The sequence below is a fragment of the Lissotriton helveticus genome, chromosome 1_1 (genome assembly GCF_964261635.1).
Source record: "Lissotriton helveticus chromosome 1_1, aLisHel1.1, whole genome shotgun sequence".
In the NCBI taxonomy this organism is placed as follows: domain Eukaryota; kingdom Metazoa; phylum Chordata; class Amphibia; order Caudata; family Salamandridae; genus Lissotriton; species Lissotriton helveticus.
Window position 1 is genome coordinate 429,621,665 of NC_136057.1, and position 21,888 is coordinate 429,643,552.

At 41.0% G+C, this 21,888-nt stretch overlaps 1 protein-coding gene across 6 annotated transcripts in view; it reads left to right on the plus strand.

Moving 5' to 3' along the window:
• The window catches only part of FGD4 (FYVE, RhoGEF and PH domain containing 4), a 749,528-nt gene that overhangs the window by 684,969 nt on the left and 42,671 nt on the right, over positions 1-21,888 (plus strand). For all 6 annotated transcript variants that reach the window (XM_078673796.1, XM_078673797.1, XM_078673800.1 and 3 more), the window contains exons 9-14: positions 5,463-5,521; positions 7,380-7,526; positions 12,671-12,843; positions 13,407-13,437; positions 17,312-17,407; positions 21,526-21,651. In XM_078673796.1, the coding sequence (XP_078529922.1) occupies positions 5,463-5,521; positions 7,380-7,526; positions 12,671-12,843; positions 13,407-13,437; positions 17,312-17,407; positions 21,526-21,651 (632 nt within the window). The remainder of the gene's footprint in view (positions 1-5,462; positions 5,522-7,379; positions 7,527-12,670; positions 12,844-13,406; positions 13,438-17,311; positions 17,408-21,525; positions 21,652-21,888) is intronic.

The window sequence follows — 21,888 nt, forward strand, 5'->3', positions numbered from 1 at the left end:
ATTGAACTACCTAAGGAGATCTGAGCAGTAGCGTAGCAAGAATATCATGGGCCTGGTGCAAGCAAAGAAAATGCTCCCTCTGACTCCTGTTGCAGAAATTGTTAGGGTTCTATGGGCCCTTTGGGCCCGGTGCCACTGCACCTGCTGCACCAGTCGTAACTACACTCCTGTTTCTGAGAAGTTATAGTAAAACCTATGGCGTAGATTGGCAAAGTCGTCAACAAGCACTCAAATAAAGTGGAATGCATGCCAATGTGTTAGAAGATCTGTAGTGGAAGAGGTACGATTGAGCTCATGTTGTTGCATTGTCGGGTGATTGTTAAGAAGTTCTTGCTCACATAAAGGAACTGACTGGATTCACAGTGCTGGATGATTCAGTGATATATTTACTGGGTGACTGGAAAAAACGGAGGTCGCTTCAAGCGCTCGAAGGCAAGTTTATTAGTCGCCCCGTAGTTTCAATGTAATTGACATTTGTCCAGTGTTTGACGAGTACTCCAACCACCTGAACTTTAGTGGAACAATATTTTAAAAAATGGTATTAAGGAAAACAATCTCTGCCTCACTTGGGTAGACTCACTCTAAATTTGCTGCTGTGTGAGGCCTCCCAATTCCACACTGTGCTGTCCTACTTCTGCCAACTCACTTGTGTCTAAACAGGTCTTTGATGCTTTATTACATCACGTTCATTGAATTTAAAGGCCTATTGCTTGGGTGATCTATTCCCAGCTAGGCCTTATTTTCACTGCATCAAATTTCTCTCTACTGGTTACTGGTGGCAAGGTGCTCCATTTTTAGGTTTCGCCTGGTGTTTACTGCAGTATCGCGCAGGCGAAAACTTTTGTTTACAAGTATGTAGCTTTCTCCCGCCTCTGTCTTCCATTGGCTAGCTCCATAAATGGAGGCTAGCCATTGGAAGACAGATCTGTCCATCATTACCGGAGCAGATTCGTGGGCGTTCCCCCGATTTTTACTCATCCCACCCCTTTTCGTACTTCATGCGGCGGTGGGCGGTGTTTTAAAAAAAAAAAAAAAAATGTTTTGGTTTCTTTTGGTCATTTCGCCGAAGATGGCGCCCGGGCAGTAGCTTCGTGCAGTCACTGTAGGGTGCCCATGGCTGCTTCTCGATCTTGGTAAGTATTTGCTCATCTTCCGTTTCCGACCCGGCCCCCAATTCCCCACCTCCAGCAGCCCCATCACTTTTTGGGGCTCCTCTCCTCAGCCTTAACTTCGCGCCTCCCCCCAATATATCCTCATCACTTCGTTGGGTCTTCCCCAGGCCTACGTGACTCTCAACCACCACCCCTCGCAACCCCTCCCGGGGGAGGCTCCCCCACCCTCAGCCTCGTCGCCATAAACGGTTTCTTGTAATTAGCGACTCCCATTCGTGCCGCCTGGTCGCCCCGGCGGGCTCCGGGGGCCAAGGTGACTGTGCGCCGCTCACTCTTAAAGGCCCGCTCCGGATCAGTGCATTAATGAGGGATGAGGCCCCTACTACGGCTTAGCACTGCGCGTGCGCGTGCCCGGGACTCGCCCCCGAGAAACGTCCCCCCTACCCCCACCGCCCGCATAAGAGCCAACTCCAAGGTGCACCAAAAAAACAAGCACCTATTTGATCCGCGCAATAAATAATTCATGGAAAACACGGCCTCTCGTTCTGATGAGGCAACAGATTTTCTGCTTTTAACGGTTATTTACAAAGTACCCTGTTACAAACAAAAACTGAGCGCTCATCACAACGGCGACCGGCTCGTGTTTAAGAAGAGATTCATGGGCGGAGATCTGAAGATATATATCCTGGGCAGACAGAGCTCTCAGCGTGTCTAATGCTTTGTGTCTCGGTCACCTGCACATCAACCCGCCAGTCTAGAACTGAACAACTATTGATCATCATTCTATTTCTGTATCGGCGGCCTCGCTCACTGCCAACAGACAACTGCAGACCAGTACTAGAAAATCGGAACCGTACATATTTAAGAACAGTGCTTGAAATGGAGAAATAGAAGTGCAGGCACTCTGCCCTCGAGTACCTGTTTTTTTCTGAGAAGTGCCGGTACTCTCCAATTAAAGGTATTGCATTTCTCTTGAGAAGTGCTGGTACTCTCCCTCTCAAAAAAGTGCCCGTACTCCATGCTGGACAGTGCTTTAAATGGGCCGGTACTTCTGGTACTGAGTACCAGCACTTTTTTATTTTGAGAGGGAGAGTACCGGCACTTCTCAAGAGTGACGTAATTCTTTTAATTGGAGAGTACCGGCACTTCTCAGAAACAAGTAGGTACTCTTGTACAGAGTACCTGCACTTCTATTTTTCTATTTTAAGCACTGGTACCGGCCCATTTAAAGCACTGCATAAGAAGGTGATAAAAAAGAGTAATAGTCTTATGCTGTATAGTAAGTAACAGGAAAGCGTAGGAAAATCCCTTAAGATGAAAAGACCGCACGCGCGCTTGTTTGCATTGTGATTTCCTTTTGTCTATTTTTTCCTTTTCCATAATTTCTACATTCATCGATCGACCCCTAGATTTATTTAAAATCCATGCAGCTGCTCAGTTACCCATCCGTATTATCCATTGCCCATCCACCCCTGCTGTCGTGCGTGTTGTGGAGATGGCTTTGTTGTGGTGTAGTGTTTAGTTTGTTGGGCTGGTGATGCGTCAGCACCATACAGAGTTGCTTCTGGGGCGCAGGTGGCGCCGACATTGGTGGGGGCCAACGGAGCGGCTGACAAGGGGACTGCTGCCAAGTTATTTCTTTATATAGCGCTGTTACCAGCTAGTGGGGTAACTGTTTAGGGTGGCATAGAAGGGTGCGAATACAAGCAACAGTATGTGTATGGCACGTTACTGAAGCTCTACGCATTGGAGCTTTCGGGTTTTGAAGGAGGTTAGACTGCGAGAGTTTGAGGCGTGCCTTCTCCACCATAGTATAAACTGAAGGCTCAGATCATGAGTCAGGAGTGCATGGGCAGAGACCCCGGCCAGCCGCGATTACTGTTAAAGCGCCTCTGCCCTTTTACACTCCTATTATGAGTTTACACCTCTTGGAATGGGTAAAGTAAAGTAAAGTCCACATTTGTAAAGCGCACAATCACCCGTAAGGGTCTCTAGGCGCTGGGGGCCGTCGGGAAGATTAAGCGAGCTATTGCCCAGAGTCACATGGTGCTGGGCTAACCTGCCGCCGGAGCCGGGGATCGAACCGTGGTCCCATGATTCCAGCGTCAGTCGCCCTGGCCGCGGCGCCACAAAACTGTGCGGATATTGATTGAATTAGCCTGTGCTGCTCTGCGTGTTATTCTCTCTACCGAAGTGTGTGCATTTGCGAGAGATTAAGCTATTGGCACTGTAAATGACTGCCATTTATTTATCTATTTTCAAAACTAACACATAAATAAAAAAATTGTCATTTACAATGCCAATAGCTCAAACTTTTCAAAAGGTGAAACCATTGCATTGTAAATGCTTGTTAAGGCTTTGTGCCTGTGCCGCACAGCCTCCAATGAGCCCTTCGTTCGGCTTCTGCAAACATCCTTAACTACCAAGGATCGAGAAAGCCAGGCTAAGAGCGTATTCCTTTTCGTGTTTTGCAGCTGCATATTGAAATTCTCTCTATTCAGAAATACGAGCAGTGTTCAGTCATGATCTGTTTTGCAAGCAGCTTAAAACTTGACTTTTCTCAGTTAGTATGTTTTGCAGCTAGTCAAAAGCCATTTTCCTTTCGTTGTCCGTGCAGCATACAAGCATTTAGCATTCATTCATTGATCCTTCTAATGTACCTAATGCTGAAGCATAGTACACAACATCTCCAGTAGTCTCACTTTGAGATTGTCTTCAAATGTAATCACACCCCTCTTATTCACCTATTTCATTAAATAAGGATTAAAAAAAATAGTTCAGTCCTGTTGAATTCATATCTGACATTCGTCCCACTTGTCTGTCATGGAAATGGGCACACTTTCAGCAATTGATTGTCTTGGCATATTGGAAGGTCCCCAACATATTATGAACTAGCCTGCCTTTGGTGTTGCTAAACACATCACTACCCTTTGACAGGGAAGTAATGATGCACTTCTTGGCTGAGGATTAGTATCACTGTTTTAAACTAATTTACATACTGTTTTAAACAGACAACTCAGTGTGTACAGACAGACTCCTCAAGATCCTATTCTGCATTTCCTCTTGTCTTGTGGAGTGCGGAAAGGATTAACACTTTGCTCCTAGCAGGTAAAAGACTATTCCTCCCTCAGCCTTAATTATGTTAAAACTGCAGTTTTACTTCTCTCTGGAGCCTATATGCCACTCTAGATATAAATAGCGGTTGACACAGCAAATCCTTTGGGAATGTTCCCTTCAGTGAAGCTCTGCAACTCACTCTTAACCATTTTTTTTCAATTTAATTACACCTACAAAAGAAAAGAAAATACATCATCCCACATAACTTTAGGTCCTTTGTTCAATCCCCCATATTATTTCAATTAGGAGGTGGGAATTCAGACTATTCTCCGCTGTGAATCAGCTTTATAATGCAACCAGTTGAGAGAAATTGATTATTAGAATAAAGCTAAGCATTTCAACTAATATCCTCACTCCCTGCTGTAGAGCCCTTGTGATTAGTACAAATGTGAATCAGCAGGACTAGTAGGCTGATGTCCTAAACATACATTCCACTTAAAAATAAAATGTCAAGAGCATAAGAAGGACAGCATTTAGCAGATGAAAAGGGACTGTGAACAATTCATAAACTCTCATGAGCAAATTACATTCATTTCTTTATAGTGCTCCATTGTAACTTTCAACCCTGCATTGAGTAGCACTTTGCAAAAGTTGCTAAATCCTATTCTGTTCTAAAGTGTGTTTTAGGGTTGATCGGGATTAATTTTGCTGATTGAACAGAGAGGGATTTTTCAGCATATCTGTGCTTCCAAAAATCTTGCTCTGGATTACTCTTTGCATACGTTAATGAAACACTGCTTATGTTTTTTATAGTTAAATTCCTTTATATGTTGCGTATTCAGATCTTCACATTTTAGACTGCTAATGCTTCATGGTGAACCCTATGAAGTAACCAGGTTGGCTTTTTATCAGGAGATATGTTTGTTGTTGTTATGTTATGTTATGTTATGTTATGTTAAAAATGCTCATTTATAGCGCACGGCTACTCCTAGGAGTGTCCCGGCGCTTTGGCAAAGAGCCCTAGGAATAGAAGAGACATAACACGACGAAGAAAGGAGGAGAGCCATTACTGAGTGAAAAGCCATGTTTTAAGTCCTTTTCTAAAGGAGAGCAAATCATCAGCTTTCCTAAGCATTGTAGGTTTTGCTCCATGGTGTACATTCATGTGTTATTGAAATTAATCAAAATAAATACATTTAAAAAGTGTTAACTCCTTTTCTTAGTGTATGGTACATTTTTCAGAATATAAGACAAATTCTTGGTAAACCTATACCATTTCTCTCATCTTTTCAGAGTCCTTGGAAATCATTTCCACGGCAGCAACTCACTCAAACACGGCTATAAGGAAAATGGTAGGTTTTTAGTATGATTTAATAATCTTATATTGTTATACAATACATACAAGCTACCACACATTGAACGTTTTGCTACAATGTTCATATGAAGAAAACCGCTTATGCTAAAACAGAGACCATAATCAGAGGTACTTTACATTGAGAAGCCTGTGCTTTAATAAGTATAATGGGAAATACTTTTAGAGGTAGGTGCTAAAGGTGTTTGGTGTCCTTTGTAATATCTTCTGTCTACTCCAATACTAGATTTGTTTATTGATGAAGTGAGTCAATATGGACTGCAGATACAGTTAACTAGTCGGTGGAATAAAGGCAATACTGTTTAACAATGATCTTTAAAAAAAAAAGAGCCATAAAGGAAAACAACACCTATCCATTTCTTAATGTTATTGCTACCTGTTTTGGGGTTTTTGATTTATCTTTTACTTTATCTTCACGATGACATTTTACTTCCAGAAACCATTACAAATAGCATCTTTGATATTTTAAACTCTCTTCCCTGAGGGATTTTGCTGCGACTCACTGCAGGGGATAACTTAAGGCATCCTCTCAATTTCGGTCGGTGAGAGAACGAGGCAGACGCGCTACCCTCGATTCAAAACGAACATATCCAGTTCATGGAGTGAATCGCGCCGACATATGCCCGTTCAAGATTTGTTTTAACTTTTAAAGATAAATACCTACACTGACCAAGAAAAGTGGAAGTTCCCCTACATATCAATACAAAAACTGAAGAGGTCGTCTATCCACGTGCATGAGACTTGCTCAGAGACTCCTATAGAGTGGGCCTAAGGAAATCCGAGGAGCCACTACCTACAAACTAGGAAGATCAGAGGTCTCCAACTATTTTCTTCCCTTGAATTGAAAAGGAAAAAGCATAACCTAACCCAGAAACCAGGTCCGGCAACAAGAACCTATATCTGAAGTCGTGCCCTGACTTAAACCCAGATGATAGGGTGACAAGCAATACGATCGGAAGCCGGTGACCCCAAAGAAACGGCAGTCCTGAGGAAGGTGCCACAGTATCTAATGTTCCTCGCACCGAAACGTGTCGACGCACTGTTTATGTTAAATCCAACCAAGGTCTAGTGAACAACTGATACGCACGCATAAGTGGTACTGTTGGATGTCACTCTTTGATCAATTAATGACCTTTGGATCCAACAAATTAGGAGTGGTAAAGATATCAGTTAACCACATTACAGGGGGTTGTCAATGTTTTTTACTGTGATTTAATGTATTTGGTGCTTATAAAAATCCTTTTTATCTTATATGAATGTGATGCTTAATATTTGATTTGTTTTTGTATATGTATGTAATGAATTGTAGTAAATTGCTATGACTACTTATGTCTTTTGAGAAAACCTTTTCAAAGATCGCTGTTTGAAATTTTAATTTGCCAATTTGTGTATAAATTTTCTTATGTTTTAATTAAAAAGACTGTGAACGTTTGAATTTTAGTGTGGAAATTTAAAATTCTTTTTGTGTAGTTTCCTAAATTTGACGATTGAATGCCTGGTTAGATAGGTATGGTATTAGAAGAAGTCCATACTTAAGTGTGTACCCAGGGATTTCCCTCTGACTGATCCTCTCAATTTAAGCTTTGTTATCAAATAATGCAGCAGACGTTTGAACATTGGAAATTCAAAGACATCTGTTGGTGGGATTACCACTTTTGCAATTGTTTACCAATTATTTTTTTAATTATTCTTGGTTTGGACCAATGTTTCTTTTTCACAGGTGGTCTAATTTCATTTAAAATATACAAAGGCAAAGAATATGTGTGCCTGGTGTAATTGGCTAGAAATAGATTTTAAATTTGCTGTGTTATAAAACCTTCCCATTGTTTACTGTGTAGGAAAACTTGAAGAAGCTCATGGAGGTGTATGAAATGTTGGGAGAAGAATATGATATTGTCAATCCTTCGAATGAACTCATTAAGGAAGGAGAAATCCTCAAACTCGCTGCCCGGAACACATCTGCTCAAGAGCGATACCTTTTTCTGGTAAGACTGGACCTTCACATTTTCATGTTTCTCATTACCCTAAGGCCAGACGACCTTAATTGTGTAAGAACGTTTTTTGCTTCCTTTTTCATTTTTTGAATGTATTTTGTAATTTTTAAATGTTGAGGTAAAAGAATTATGCAGGTTTAGTTTCAGACAGTTTCTTTCATCCAGTTTTGTAATATTTCCAGGTCATGCTGTAGCTCGGTGATGTCTTGAATCAATGAAAATTTTAAACATAATTGTGTTTCATCCATATACTGATGTGGTTTAATTCTGAATCTTTGAGTAAGAGACCTAGAGGTTGTAAGTAAAGATGGAAGAGAAAAAGGGGGCATGGTGACACCCTGCAGGACTCCAAATCTCAACAATTATGTCTGAGATATATTTTATTTATTTTATTTATAAAGTTTTATACAGCGCAAACTTGACCCCGAAGGATATCAGAGCGCTTTACAATTTGAGGCAAAGGTAATAAATCAGAACATTAGTCTAACATGGGGAATCTAACGTACACCTGGGTGAACGAAGAATGTGCTAGACAATGGAGCACAATGACTCAAGGGGAGCAAAATTCAACAATCATGTAAATGTACATGTATTTATATAGCGCAAATCACCGACACGGTATCTAAGCGCTTGCTTAGGGAACCCGTCCTGGTATTCCCCTGTGAGATACCCCAGCAGGGTATCCACAAGGTGAAAGCCAGGCATCCTGCCGCGAGGGGCCGTAGTGGAGATTAAGCAAGCTATTGCCCGGAGTCGCAGAGTGTGACCCCGTGAGTTGAGTAGGCACCGGAGCGAGAATTGTCGAGTCCGTGGAATTTTTGAGCCCGAGACCCGCCGAGGCGGGGAATCGAACCCTGGTCCACGGCCGATCTCAGCTTCCGGGTCTGCCGCCTCTAACCACTGAGCCACGCTTCTCCACAGGATCAACAACCAAAACCAAAAACAATGATCATATACAAGAAAAACAATTGACACCATAGTATGTCTGATGTGCCCAGAACTAAGGGCCAGATGTAGGCAATGAAGATTTACAGATTCTAAAATACCGAATTTTACCGATTCAGTATTTTAGAATCGGGAAATGGGATGTAGGTATTTATTCGGTAAGTATTACCTAATCGGTAAGATTCGGTAATTACCGAATCGGTATTTACTGATTCGGTAATTCACATTCATTCCTATGGGCCTGAAGGCCCATAGGAATGAATGTGAATTACCGAATCGGTAAATACCTATTCGGTAAAAAGGGGAAAACATTGAAGGGTGGCAGGGTGTCACTTTGACACCCTGTTGCACCCCTGAATCGTGCTTCTATGCACATGTGGCAGACATACATGCCCTAAGGGTTGTTGGTGGTAAATAACGAATCCTTAAAGCACATAAGCACTCTTAAATGTGCTTCCTACATGCCATTTACCGATTCAGTAAACACCGAATCGGTAAAAAATGATTCGGTAAATACAGAATCGGTAATTACCGATTCGGTATTTACCAAATCATCGCCTACATAGCAAATGGCTCAATGCCGGTCGGTAAGCCTGAAATTTACCGAATTTCGGGTTTACCGACCGGTAATCAGCCACCTACATCGGGCCCTAAATTCTGGACACTCAAAACTCACGCCCTTCATCTCTCAGCACTCCCAACCCACGTTCTGCCTCCTTCCATCCTCTCGCCACGTGTGTAGCTTTTTCTGTATTCATAACTGCAAGAAAAGTAGGAGGGGGAATGGTAATGAACTCTGAACCACTCAAAGCACTGGGGCCTTTTTGAAAGTGGGATGGAGATACAAAAACAAAGATTATCCTTAACAATCCATCTTGAGAATCAGAGTCCAACATACAGAGTGCAGGACCAGAGGTTAAATGAGCTTCGTTCCGTGAGAAAGTAACACTATCATTCTAAAGTGAGCTGCTGCATTTCAGCTTCAAAGGCAGCAATTTCTCCGAATAGAACATTGCTAGCACCAGGATCTAAAGCAGGCTTTAGTAGCTTTGGAGGCAGTCAGTATTTTAATAACTATCATGGCCAACACAATGTGATCCATACTACTTCCATTTTGACAGAAACTAAGATCTATGTATTCCAAACTTGACCAACTGAGTGTCATTGACTATTTACCATTGTATTCCTAAGTGTCATTCTGTGTTCTAGAGTATTGATTAACTTACCATGGGCTGCTGTATCAAATGTGGGTTACTAGTCAAATAACACCAGCAGGCAGGTCTCTCCTTCATCGCGTATATGATTCATGTCATCAAGATTTTTAGCATTGCCAATTAATTCTGTGCTATAATAGACTCTTAATCCTGATTGAGTTTCTACTAGCAACACGTTCTGATTTAGATAGCTTGTGAACTGAATCGGTATTCATTTTTTGCTTCCCTTTCCTCCCCATGGTAGGTTAATTATTATGGGTTTGTATTTAGCCATGCAGTCTGGTCTCTGTTATTCTCCTTTAGGATTGGGCTTAATTGACCTACGTACAGTTTATTTGGTATGGTTCCTTGCACCACTGAGCATTTATTCATGTGACCAAGTAAGGTACCATGATATTGAAGTTAGCTTGTATCAAATTTGCTAAAACTGGATTATCACCATAGTATGTTGGGTGCATTTGTTTTATTATTTTACAAAGCTCCTCCATCGAAATGTTTGAGACTGAACTCCACGTTTTTTGTATTTTAATGCAAACTGGCGATAGCAAACATAACTCAGAAATCTTTTGCTGTCAGTCCCTGCCACTGACCTTTGTGACCTTTGAGTAGTAAAGGAAGTGTCTGGAATTTCAAAGGGCAAGCCAGGTGTAGAAACTCCCTTCTATGGCTGCCCTTAAATTGCCAGATGTCTGATTTTTATTACGTTCAATATACATCTCTTGCACTTGGACCCCCAGCCGCATTCAACCAGGCAATTAAGATGTAAACGGTCAAAAGGTCATTCCAGTAATAGAACCTAAACCTATAAGTATGAAATACCCCTAAATGGAATGACATCCTCCATAATATAGGTATGATTCTAAAAAGGACATAAACCCTCACCCTAATTCCATGTTTCAAGTTTAATCACAAAGGTCTGCAGAATCTCTCAAAAGCAGTAATGATTAGGGTGGTATAAGTACTTTTCCTGTGTCTGACCTTGTTCTAAATTCCTCCACGCTCTGTTTTACAGTGGCTTCATCCATTATGAACAATAGAAACAACAGCCTCTTGCAGTAAGAATTGGGGATTCATATTTTTACAGTAATATATCTTAAGTGTACCCTTCAGAATTTTAATGTACGTTATACCCATGAGTGTTCGTATGTAGGATAAACAAAATCTGGCCATCGCTACAACTGTGAAAACACTCATTATGTTAAAGGTTTGTGTGCAGTGGTTAATTTGTAAGAAAAATAAGTTCTGGGTCTCTCGTCAGGAGGCAGCTTGCATCAGCCCATTTCTCCTTTTAGGGCCACCTAAAACAGAACCAACTACTAACCATTAAAGTGGGGAGATGGTGTGGCGTAATGGCCAGAGCTGCCGATTTTAGAGCTAGGGAACCAGGTTTGGGTCGCTGTGTCTGTTCAACATCCTGTGATTCTGGACGAATCACGTAATCTCCCTGTAAGTGAATGTGTCCTTAACTGGTGCTGATGAAAAGTGCCGGTGTTGTTGATTATGTGCCGGTGCTGAGCACCGGAAAGCACGGGCTCAAATTAAGCACTGCTTGTGGGAAGTCCTAACTTCAAGCTCTCCAGACTTATTTTAGTTTCCCGGGACATCAACACTCCATGACCTTTGCTCCCTATACTTACATCTCACAAGTCTTTAATTTCCTTAAAAGGACTGAGTCTGGTCACAGTACTAGGGCCCTCACCTGCACCATCCTTCCAGAAAGCAGAGCGCTGATTTGGATGATTCTGACTAGCATGGTAGCGGCACTCAGCTAAGGGCTTTAGTTAAAAGTGGACCATGAATGGCAGCCACAAACTAAGAGCACTTAGTACAGCTGCATAAACAGCTCACCGACCTGTAGGGGGCCAAACATGCATCTCTTGCAGGACTGCATGGCGGGATAAGATGTTCATTCAGCAGACACAACAAGGAGCCCCAACTCCATCAACGTAATAATGGGTTGTTCAGATAGTAAACTATCAGACTATCTTGTCAGAGAGGCTCTGGCCACCTTCTTTCTGGTATTTCCCTACACCCGCCAATTCTGTGAAAACCTTGGAATCTGATTCGACCAGGATCCCCCTTTACATGTTGAGATACAAAAGTCTGGTCTATTTCTATATTGATCCTCAAAGCACTCAGAAATGTTTGTCTTTGTATTCCTCCATGCACACGCTTTTCGGTAATCAATACCTTAGTACTATCTTGCCTGGATTACTCCAACAGTATCTATCTCGGAATGTCAGGCTATCAGGTCAGAAAGGGACAGAGAATTCCGATATGGCAACAAGATTGGTCTTAGATTTCCAAAATTTCAACCATGTAATGGTTTCTCGGAGTGCTCTCCACTGACTCACAGTTTCACCAAGGATTCAATTCAGGATTCGTGCTTTGTAAATATGCCCCTTCATTAGACCAGAGCAAATTCTTATAAATATCTTTATTATTTATCTAATCCCCAGAACTTCTCTTGCCCTAGCCTCATTAAAAAAAAACATTTGTGTGTGAGTACGGGGGGGTGGGGGGTGGGGGGTGGAGGGGCAGGTCTTTTATAGTACCAGGCCCTCAGTCCTTTTCCTGGGACAACTTGAGAAATTCTCTGCCTTCATTAAAACCTTTCCTGCTAACTACTCTCTATTTTCTTTGTCTCTTTCCCTGTGTGTATTTTTGTGTTCTTTCATTGTTTAGTTACTAGTAAAAGTTGCGCTCTGTAAATTAATAAGTACATAATTTTAGTAGCTGATAAATGTTAATTCAACATCAACAAGAGTGTAATGTAGATAGTTAGAGCATGCCACCATCACGACCACCGATTACTAATGGCCCTCCAACATCATTATCCGAAGATAATCTTGTTCATTCAAATTCCACCTTTATAGCACACCGAGTACTTCTGTTAACTTTGTTTTTACTTGGTAGGAACTTTATAGGATGCATACCTAAATCATTTGCTTTTCTCTCTTTCTTTTTGTTTTGCAGTTTAACACTATGCTATTATACTGCGTTCCCAAATTCAGCTTAGTGGGCTCAAAGTACTCAGTCCGTACACAGATTGGTTTAGACGGTATGAAAGTTATAGGAACTGTCAACGAGGATTATCCGCACACCTTCCAGGTATCCGGAAAGGAACGAACACTAGAGCTGCAGGCCAGGTATGTCTGTGTATGTATGATACAAACACGCATTAAAAGTCACCCTCTCCTTCACTTGTCTTAACATTTAAAAAACATATTTTACAAAAAGGTAGTGAGTTTGTGAAACCACACAGAGGAATAGAGGAAAGCAACTAAACCAAAATATAATAAACAATAGACCAGAACAGTGCACTCAAATCGGTAAAGGTGCATTAACACGATATCTGATAAGAAGATATTATGTATGGGTAACATGCACTTTAGATTTCGGTTTACACAAAATACTTACTAAGCTATTGAACCAGGCCCCTTCTCCAGAGATTTTTGTTTGTTTACCCCTTGGTAAATAGTTTGAGCTGGTAGTAAGTAAAAGGATTTATATGAAATATGGAATTTGGTCAATTTGCAGTTGCCTCGTGTTTAATTCATTTTCATAGTTGAAATAGCATTTTATGAGGTTTCCATATTGAATTCAGATGCAACAGTATTTTATCTAACTTGTCTACATAGAAAATGCACTATTATGAAATGCATATTTCTTCAATTTGCCATTTGATTTTCACTCTTCTGTTTCCTGTTAGTACCAAGCACGACAAAGAAGAATGGATTAAGGTAAATTAATGGATATCACGTAAGCTTTTTCTGCAAATAGATGTTTATATGAATGTGGCCAAGTGAAATAGGGCATATGTTGGAGATCCAGCTCTTTGAATTAGTGGGCATCCATTGTGCAGAGCTTGATCAAAAGATGTCTTTACATTAAATGTTCTTGACAGAGATATTCTGAGCTTTTCATCATACAACAATAATTTGGAAATCTGGTTACCAGCTTACTTTTATTTAGTGTGGCACACAATTTCCAGGAGCCATGGAGAACTAGTCAAAAACTTACATTATGTATGGCAAAGCGTTGAAGCCATATACAGGGAGAACCTTGGGGTCACTGGACGCCGGTGCAGAGGTAGTGTCAAGGCCACGCACTCGTGAGTGCTCGTCAGTAGCACAATATGTTTATGAAGGTGACTCATAAAAAGTTAACCCAGCTACAATGCAATGGAGCATAGTACAATGGATTAGTAGGGCCTAGGGCCTGCAGGCCATATAGGCTGATGAGAGGATGCAGGAAGGTTCAGTTGCAAAGATTGCAATCTAGAATGGGTAGGTGGGATTGCCATATGGGGCAGGAGGGAAGGGAGTGGGAATAATGTTTTGAAGAATTGTGGCATGTTAGCTTTAGAAATTGAGAAGGTCGGGAGAATGTGAGGAAGAAGAAGAGCAAGAGGGTCAGAGGGAGTTAGGTCTCTCTTTAGAGAGTCTAGTAATGGGGTGGCTGTGCTGGTTGTAAGCACCATTTTTGCAGTATCAGGAGAAAAAAAAAGGGCTGGGTCTGGTGGACTGGGGCGGAGTCCCATAGCCTCTTAGAAGAGCAAAATAAAGGCTGGCTTATGGTTTTCTCCTTCCTTCATTTACTGTGTCCAGTCTGCGATGCTCCTGCTGTGCATCTCGCACATGCCTACTCATGGCCTTACTTTGATGGCTAGGTATGGTGGGTGCCTAAGTAGACTTCCTTGTATGCAGTGCATGCAGGTCTTGAACATGCTGCAGAGGAGGCAGTGTTCTGGGGGTTCCTGTGATTGTCTTTCCTCTGCAGACATTTGATAAAATGGACAACTGCTGCATGTGGGACACTCAAAGGCATTAGGATTAGCAGGAAGGTAAAGAAATGAGGCAAGTGTTCTTGTTCTGGCAGTGCCAAGATCACCCATCTGCCCTATGTCAAATTAAATTTTGATATGGCGACAGACACAAAATTGCCCCAGATCTCCTATCAGAAAGCATTACACTCTGGATAGGTGGGCCAAGGATACCTCTGTGTTAGAATTGTTCAAATAGATTCAGTTTAGAGGGTCTATATAGGGTTGTGAAATCTTAAAATTTCTTATTAACTAAATGGTCTTCACCAGAGTAGAACATAAGTCACACAATTCGTGCCTTCTGTCAGTAGGGTTGCTTTTAACAGCACAACTTTTTGACCAGGCCTATTGTTTCCATTCTTACCTGCAATGGTCTCTGGGTCTGCCTCCTTCAACCACTGGCCTTTTTACAACCAGCTTCTTTCCAGTCATTGGCTTGTGAATTTGTGAGTTACTACTTGGCTCATCCCAGAGGAGTGTTGCTCTTTCAACTAATTCTGGTGACTGTTTGGGTGTATCCTTCCACCTCCAATGGAGGTCCTACTTTGCAATGCATGAGGGACTCTTTGACATCTCAATGTATTCCCTCTGGTTGCCTATTGCCGCTAAAACATGAACACTTGTGGTGCATGCCTGTCTTTGCACGTGTTACCATATTAAATTCTGAAACAAAATCAAATCAAAAATACTTTATTCGGATAGGACCATATCCATAAAAGCACATTAAATTCTAATTTATTTGCTTTGCCTGTATTTGTTTGTTATATGATTTTATTGCGAAACACTTGTATCTCAGGCTTTAAGACTGATATTAAAATAACATAATGACTCTATGGTAGATCATTGTTGTAGCTGACACATATAGCATAACCCATATGTCGATTAAGAAAATAATGTTGCTGCATCACGTGGCATAAAAGTGATTAAAGTGATTGCGATAGATTTGAACTATCTGAATTCTGTGCTAGGATAGTTGCCCAACAGAAAATTGTTATAAAGGTTCTCCTTGTGTGGTATCTTGGAATGTATCTGTATTCTTAGAATATAATTATTCTGCTAGCAATGATTGTTTTATCAGCGATAAGCACTACTGGTATGCTGTCTTTTTGATTCTGCAAATAAGATGTTGCTACTCATTTTTTCAAACTGCAAGGACGAAAAGCTAAGTCAGCCCTGTTGAGCTTACAGTCTAAGATATGCATATTTCTAATCGATTTGGGTAGTGATTGCTGTGTTCATAGAGCTGTCTTGGACTTGGTTTTTGTAGTTGTCTCCATTAGGATGAAGCTATGTTAAAGTTGGACGATATAACCTACTCTAAAGAAAGGGAAATATTTGACTATTATGTATCATTAACCACAGTTCAATAGTAAATCTTCATGATGTGGGTAGTAAACACAGAGCTGTGTAAGTGTGAATTCATGTGCTGCTATTTCTGTCTCTGTGTGGCTATTAGATGGGGCTGTGACTTTGCAAGTGTAGGACTTTTCAGCAGGGTCCCACAAGTATCAAAGGACACATACAACCAATGCCCTCGGATTGCGTTGTTATTTTTATTTGCATTTATTTTAATTTTGGAATTTGTCAGTGTAACTTCATTTGACGACACATCGTCAAGCTGTCGCTATTAGCAAATGCAAGTCCAATCCAAAGTTATTTAAAAAAAAAACAAACACAGACAAGACAACCAGAGTAATTCAGAAGCTGTTTACGTCATTGTGTCCTTTGTCCCTACATACCTAAGAAGCTTTTCCTCATTTTACTAGACCGAGCATTGACGGCCTTCGTCTCTTCTTGTGCTCACTAACCACAGGCAATTGGCTGAACTAAGGGGTGCTGTGAAAGTTCCCATCTCGGTCCATCCACTGTTTCATATAAAGTCATCTGATGGAGAGTCCTCGTGCATGCTGTGCACATGGAAACACCCAAAGCAACCAGATCCCTCGCCTTACTCATGTTATCCAGTAGTAGACCCTCTTGCGGGCTGTTTGTCTGTATTCATCTCCGCTTAAAATCATTTGTTTCACTTCCAAAACGATAATTATGATGAGTTTCTGCACACAACCAATGTCTTGTTGTGTCGTTTTACCGGGCACTCATGGTTCGGTACATTGGAATCTGCCACAGTAAATATTCCATAATAAACCACATCACATTTGTGTTGTATAGAAACCCACTGTGTGACAGTTGTTTAACCCAGCTCCCCAATGACGTTGTTTTGTCCAATGCTTAATTTGTAAAAATAATGAAATAAGTGCAGAAGCCCACTGTTTTTCAAGAAGCACACCACCAGCGCCACCTAGTCGTGATTTCACCTCATACCTCTTTCCTCCACCATGAGTCTTTGAGTGTGCCCTTATCTCATTCTTGCAGGTTCTGTTTTATTCTTGCTTTCAGTCTTAATCAGTGTTTTCCTGCCTATCCCCTTTTCTGCCTTTCTCTCTCGTATTCTGGGTCAAAATCTATGGTAGAAAAATCAGCTTGGTCCCCAAAAACAAGGGCCTTTCGTACCACCGACTCAAAGTAAGCACAGGTTTTGTCAAATCTCTTATCTCCCTTTGCCTCAATTAAGAACTGTGTGCAACTGAGACTATGCACTGGTCTTCAATGGCGCGAAGAGCAAAAAGTTAAGAGTGCATATATTTTGTCCAGAGTTACACTGTGGTTATCATCGCCTTAATTTTGTAATAAGGGGAGTCACAGGTGGGCATTAATCATCAGGATTCATCCATAAGATTGCAGCATTCCATTCATTTTAATGTCTCCTGCTTTAAGACAATGTTCTTTTTTAGGCTTTTCAGATGACGATAGAATCTTTTCAACAAAGGAATGAAACCTTTAAAACCGCCGCCACTAAGGAATGTGAAGATCCGCCTCCTGAGATTTCTGTGAGTTACTCATTATTAATTGATGCTCTCTTACTCTAGCTGTATTTCTATTTTACTGACTGATAGCCATAAACTGTTCCTGGGTACATGTAAAACAAGCCTGCCAAAGTAGAACAACCTAAGAGTGTCTTACTCTTAGCGTTGTGGGTCTCTACAGGGCCCGTGCACAAAAGCTTCCATTTTACAAATTCATGTTTAAACTTGACATCTTTTTTAGATGGTGACTTTTAACATGCTTTGCATGTACATGATAGCATACTCAGAAAGTGTTCTGCTTGCAACGCACTTTTCTTCATAAGCGTTTTATCATGACACTGCGCATCATGTTCAAGGGTAAAATACACTGAGCACATTTCCCTTGTATTCTGTTGTCCTTTTGGAGACAGCTCTGAATCGGTAAGACAGATAACATTGTCAAAGGACCTCAGTCACAGTACGAATGGAATCGGTTTTGATTATATAAACCGCTTCTGAGCTTTGGCTCGTCAGAGGAGCACTTCCATGGATATTCGCCTGTGACTGATTGCCATCCCATCACTATCCTGAAAAGGACGATGGCATGTTCTACACCAAATCACCAGATTGGCTTCCGGATACATCACTCATACAGGTAAATGGGGAGTTAAGCTGCTCCACAAGATCTGGAAGAATGCACTTCTTGCTACACTCTTTAGAATAGAGTGAGTGTTAGGTAGGACTATCATTATGAGATATATATATATATTCATATAATCATTGCAACATTGGAAACATTCGTAATCTTCTTCGCCATTCTTGTAATGCTGGGAGCAATGCTTTGTTTCCTTCTACTTATCATTGCAGCTCATGAATTTTACATAAGAATCCAAATGCTTCAATAAATGTTTGAAATTTTTTTTGTATCTCCCTTTGGGTATGCCTATGGTAATTCTGAAAAGGTAGATCTGTTTCCAAAATTTCCTTGAGCTAGTCAGAGTGGTTATGATCTAAGGTTGCAGACCCCATCCTGTTTCGAGAAGGGGTCCTGATGGCACAGTGTGAGCTAGCCAGGAATTGGGCCAACATATTCTGATTATGTGCATGGACAAAGTCCCCACATTTTTACGCCTATGTTGTAGAAACGCACAGTCTTACTTGGTTAGTATGAACTATACGACATTAGGAGAAACCTCTATGGTGTTTGATTTACAACATGCTGAAGGGATATATAAATATATTTTTTAATTATTATTATTTATTGGGTTTGTTATGCAGTTAACCTACATTTGTTAGGAGAAAACATTCTTTCTGAAGTTTAAAAACACGGATTTTGTTGCCCAAAAAAGGACCTCCCTGTTAGTTTATTGTAAGAATGTTTTTTCATTGCATTTTCATGACTCAATTAAAATCACATGGGAGCAATTCCAAACTTTAGCGCAGAGGGACAAAACACAGAGTTTGCTACATTGAGCTTTCATTAGCTGCCATCCCTCTCTACAGAAGAGGAGCTGTGTGGTGTTGCGGTAGATCGTAGATGGACATCGGAGTAGCCACAACACAGCTCATCGTCCTCCTTCACCAATTGAAAAGGTGCAAACTGACCTGTAGCACGCTGATAGCCTGAGTCCAGTGGCATGATGTCTGCATGGGTAATATTGCCCACCCGAGTCCCAGTTTCACCCAGAAAAAACAAATGTGTTTCTTTGGACATTTTCCTCCTACACAAAGCAGGATGAAAATATGCGTGAAACGAATCTGGACCAGTAAATGTAGGTCTGACATGTTATTACCCATTTGGGCCTATAAATATGGAATGGCTGGAAATTTGGATGGAGATACCATCTGCATTTAGTAACCTTGGTACGATATCTCCTCCTCCTGTTACTGGGTAACTTTGAATTTGGACATTAATGAGTTAATTGCTGTGAGAATATTTGTTTTACAGAGGAATCTGAAGTACTTATTGCACTTTGAGAGTAAATCATGGTGAATGCCAAAGATGCAGAACAAAAAAAAGGGACTTTTCACAACAGCGTAATAAGACTAGGTGTTAAAAGAGCAATCTGAGGTTAGCAAAGACATACCTTTGCTTCACCTCCAGTCATCTCCTTGTGTTGTATCCCTGTGTCAAGACAGTCCCCAAGACTAAAACTGAACCCATTCTGTTCATAAGATGGAATCAAGTCTTTAGCAATCACTTAGCAACTCCCACTTATGATTCCTCTTAATTATGACCCATTCTATGTATTTGTTTTTGCTTTTTTGTTCAGTGTTATTCTTAAACTGATGACATGGCGCTTCATTGGGTGCCATCAGTGAATTGCACTATTTTTTTATATATTTATTTTATTTTTATTTATTTTGAAGGTTTTATATAGCACAAACAAGACTCTTACGAGTATCAGAGCGCTTTACAAACAAGTGTAAGAGAGAAACAATGTAATAAAAGCAAGGGAAAGGTGGAAAACATGGTACAAAACTTAAGCATGTGAAGTAAGTTATCATGACAGAGCAAATGTCAGCTAGTTGAGGATAAATACATAGATATGAACAATAAAACAAAAGGTAGCAGAACGGACAGGATCATGTGAATTGAGCCAAGAGGATCGCTTTCACTTCTTTTTTGAAGGTGGCAGGTGACGGATTTGTTCTTGTTTCCGTGGGTAAAGCGTTCATAATCCTAGGAGCCATACCAGAGAATGAGCGAGAGTATGTTTTTTCCTTGGCAAATCGTTGTGGTTTTAGAAGAAGTGTCTTTGCACTCCTGGAGGATCTGCTGCCAGCAGTGAGCTCCAGTTTCTGAGCTAGATAAAGTGGGGAATTGTGATCAAGGGCTTTGTGAGTCATACAGGCGATTTTAAGATGAATTCTAGCTTCAAATGGTAGCCAGTTGAGGGCTCTAAGGTCAGGCGACATGTGTGAGTTTCTCTTTGAGCCAGTGATGAGTCTTGCAGCAGAGTTGATAGTGGCTCTTAATGGGGCTGTCGACGATCTTGAAAGGCCGCATAGGGTTACAGCACCGTATTCCGCTCTAGGTATTACTAGGGCTTGAACAGCTTGTTTGAAATCAGAGGCTGGTAGAAAGGGTTTCAATTTTCGCAGGGTCTTCAGGTGGAAGTTGGCTCCTTTTGTGGAGGCTCTGATGTGCTTCTGCGTCTTTAGATTACTGTCAAGAATTATCCCAAGTGATTTAGCTGAATCAACGATGAGTGGTTGACCTTTGAGAGCTGTTAGGTGCTTCAGCCAGTCAAGGATAGTGGGAGTTTTGTTAGGGGGGGGGGGGGCGATTAGGAGGAATTCTGTTTTAAGTGAGTTTAGTTTCAGATGATTTTCGGCCAGCCAAGTTTTTTTTTTTTTTTTGTAAGGTGGAGTTGAGAGATTTGATGTCCTCGAGTGAGTGGATCTTGATATAGATTTGGGTGTCGTCAACATACATATGGAAATTAATCTTGGTGGAGCTGAGAAGATCAGTAAGAGGTTCCATAAAAAGATTGAAAAGGGTCGGTGAGAGAGAAGAGACTTGTGGAACTCCTAGAGTTACAGGCAAAGGATTGGACAGGGATTGGTTGACTTTTAATCTTTGGGATCTGTTTCGAAGGAAGGAGGCGAACCAATTATATACAAAGTCAGACAAACCCATTATTTGTTTAAGTAGTTCCAGCAGGTTGTCGTGTTTGAAGAGGGCAAGCTTCATTTTGGTCCAAGATTTTCAGAGCGTCGTCAATTATGTGAGTCATGGCCGATTCTGTACTATGACCTGCTCGGAAACCAGATTGAAATTGGTTAAGCTAGTTGAAATTATTAATGTGTTTGTTCAGCTGTAGGTTAACACATTTTTTCAGGAGTTTGGCTAGCGTATATATGTTGGAAATCGGCCGATAGTTATTTAGGTCCAAGGGGTCAGCTGTTATCTTCTTTAGGATCGGCGAAACCTGACCAGTTTTCAGGATGTCTCCTTGAATGATTCCTTGAAGGAGGAACGTATTTACTATCTTGGTCCAGAGAGGTAGTAGCAGGGGAATGAAATCTTTTAAGTAGTTAGCAATTGAAATAATTATTTTTCCTAAAAATGTTATGTTGCTGGTGTTCTAGACAGAAATGTAATATTATTGGAGTTTTAGAATTTTTTTCCCTAACAGATATGTATTATTATGTTTTAGAAAGCTGAGCTTGGAAAAAGGGCTCCACGATGGGTACGGGACCATGAAGTGACCATGTGTAAGGAATGCCAAGAGCCTTTTAATGCGCTGACACGAAGGAGGCATCATTGTCGAGCTTGTGGGAAAGTAAGTTGAAATCCGATTTGCAAGTTTACCTAATTACTTCCCTCTGCACAAGGGCGAATGGACTATAGTCTGAGTCACTTTGAGAAAACATAAACAGTGGTTATGCTTAGCATTTAGTAATATTTACTTAGCTCCAACGTACGGCCTCTTAACAGCTGTCACTAAGCTCAGGCAAAACTCCCTTGCATGTTAGCTCTTGGATCTTGATATCTGTGACCTTCTTGATGTTCTCGGATG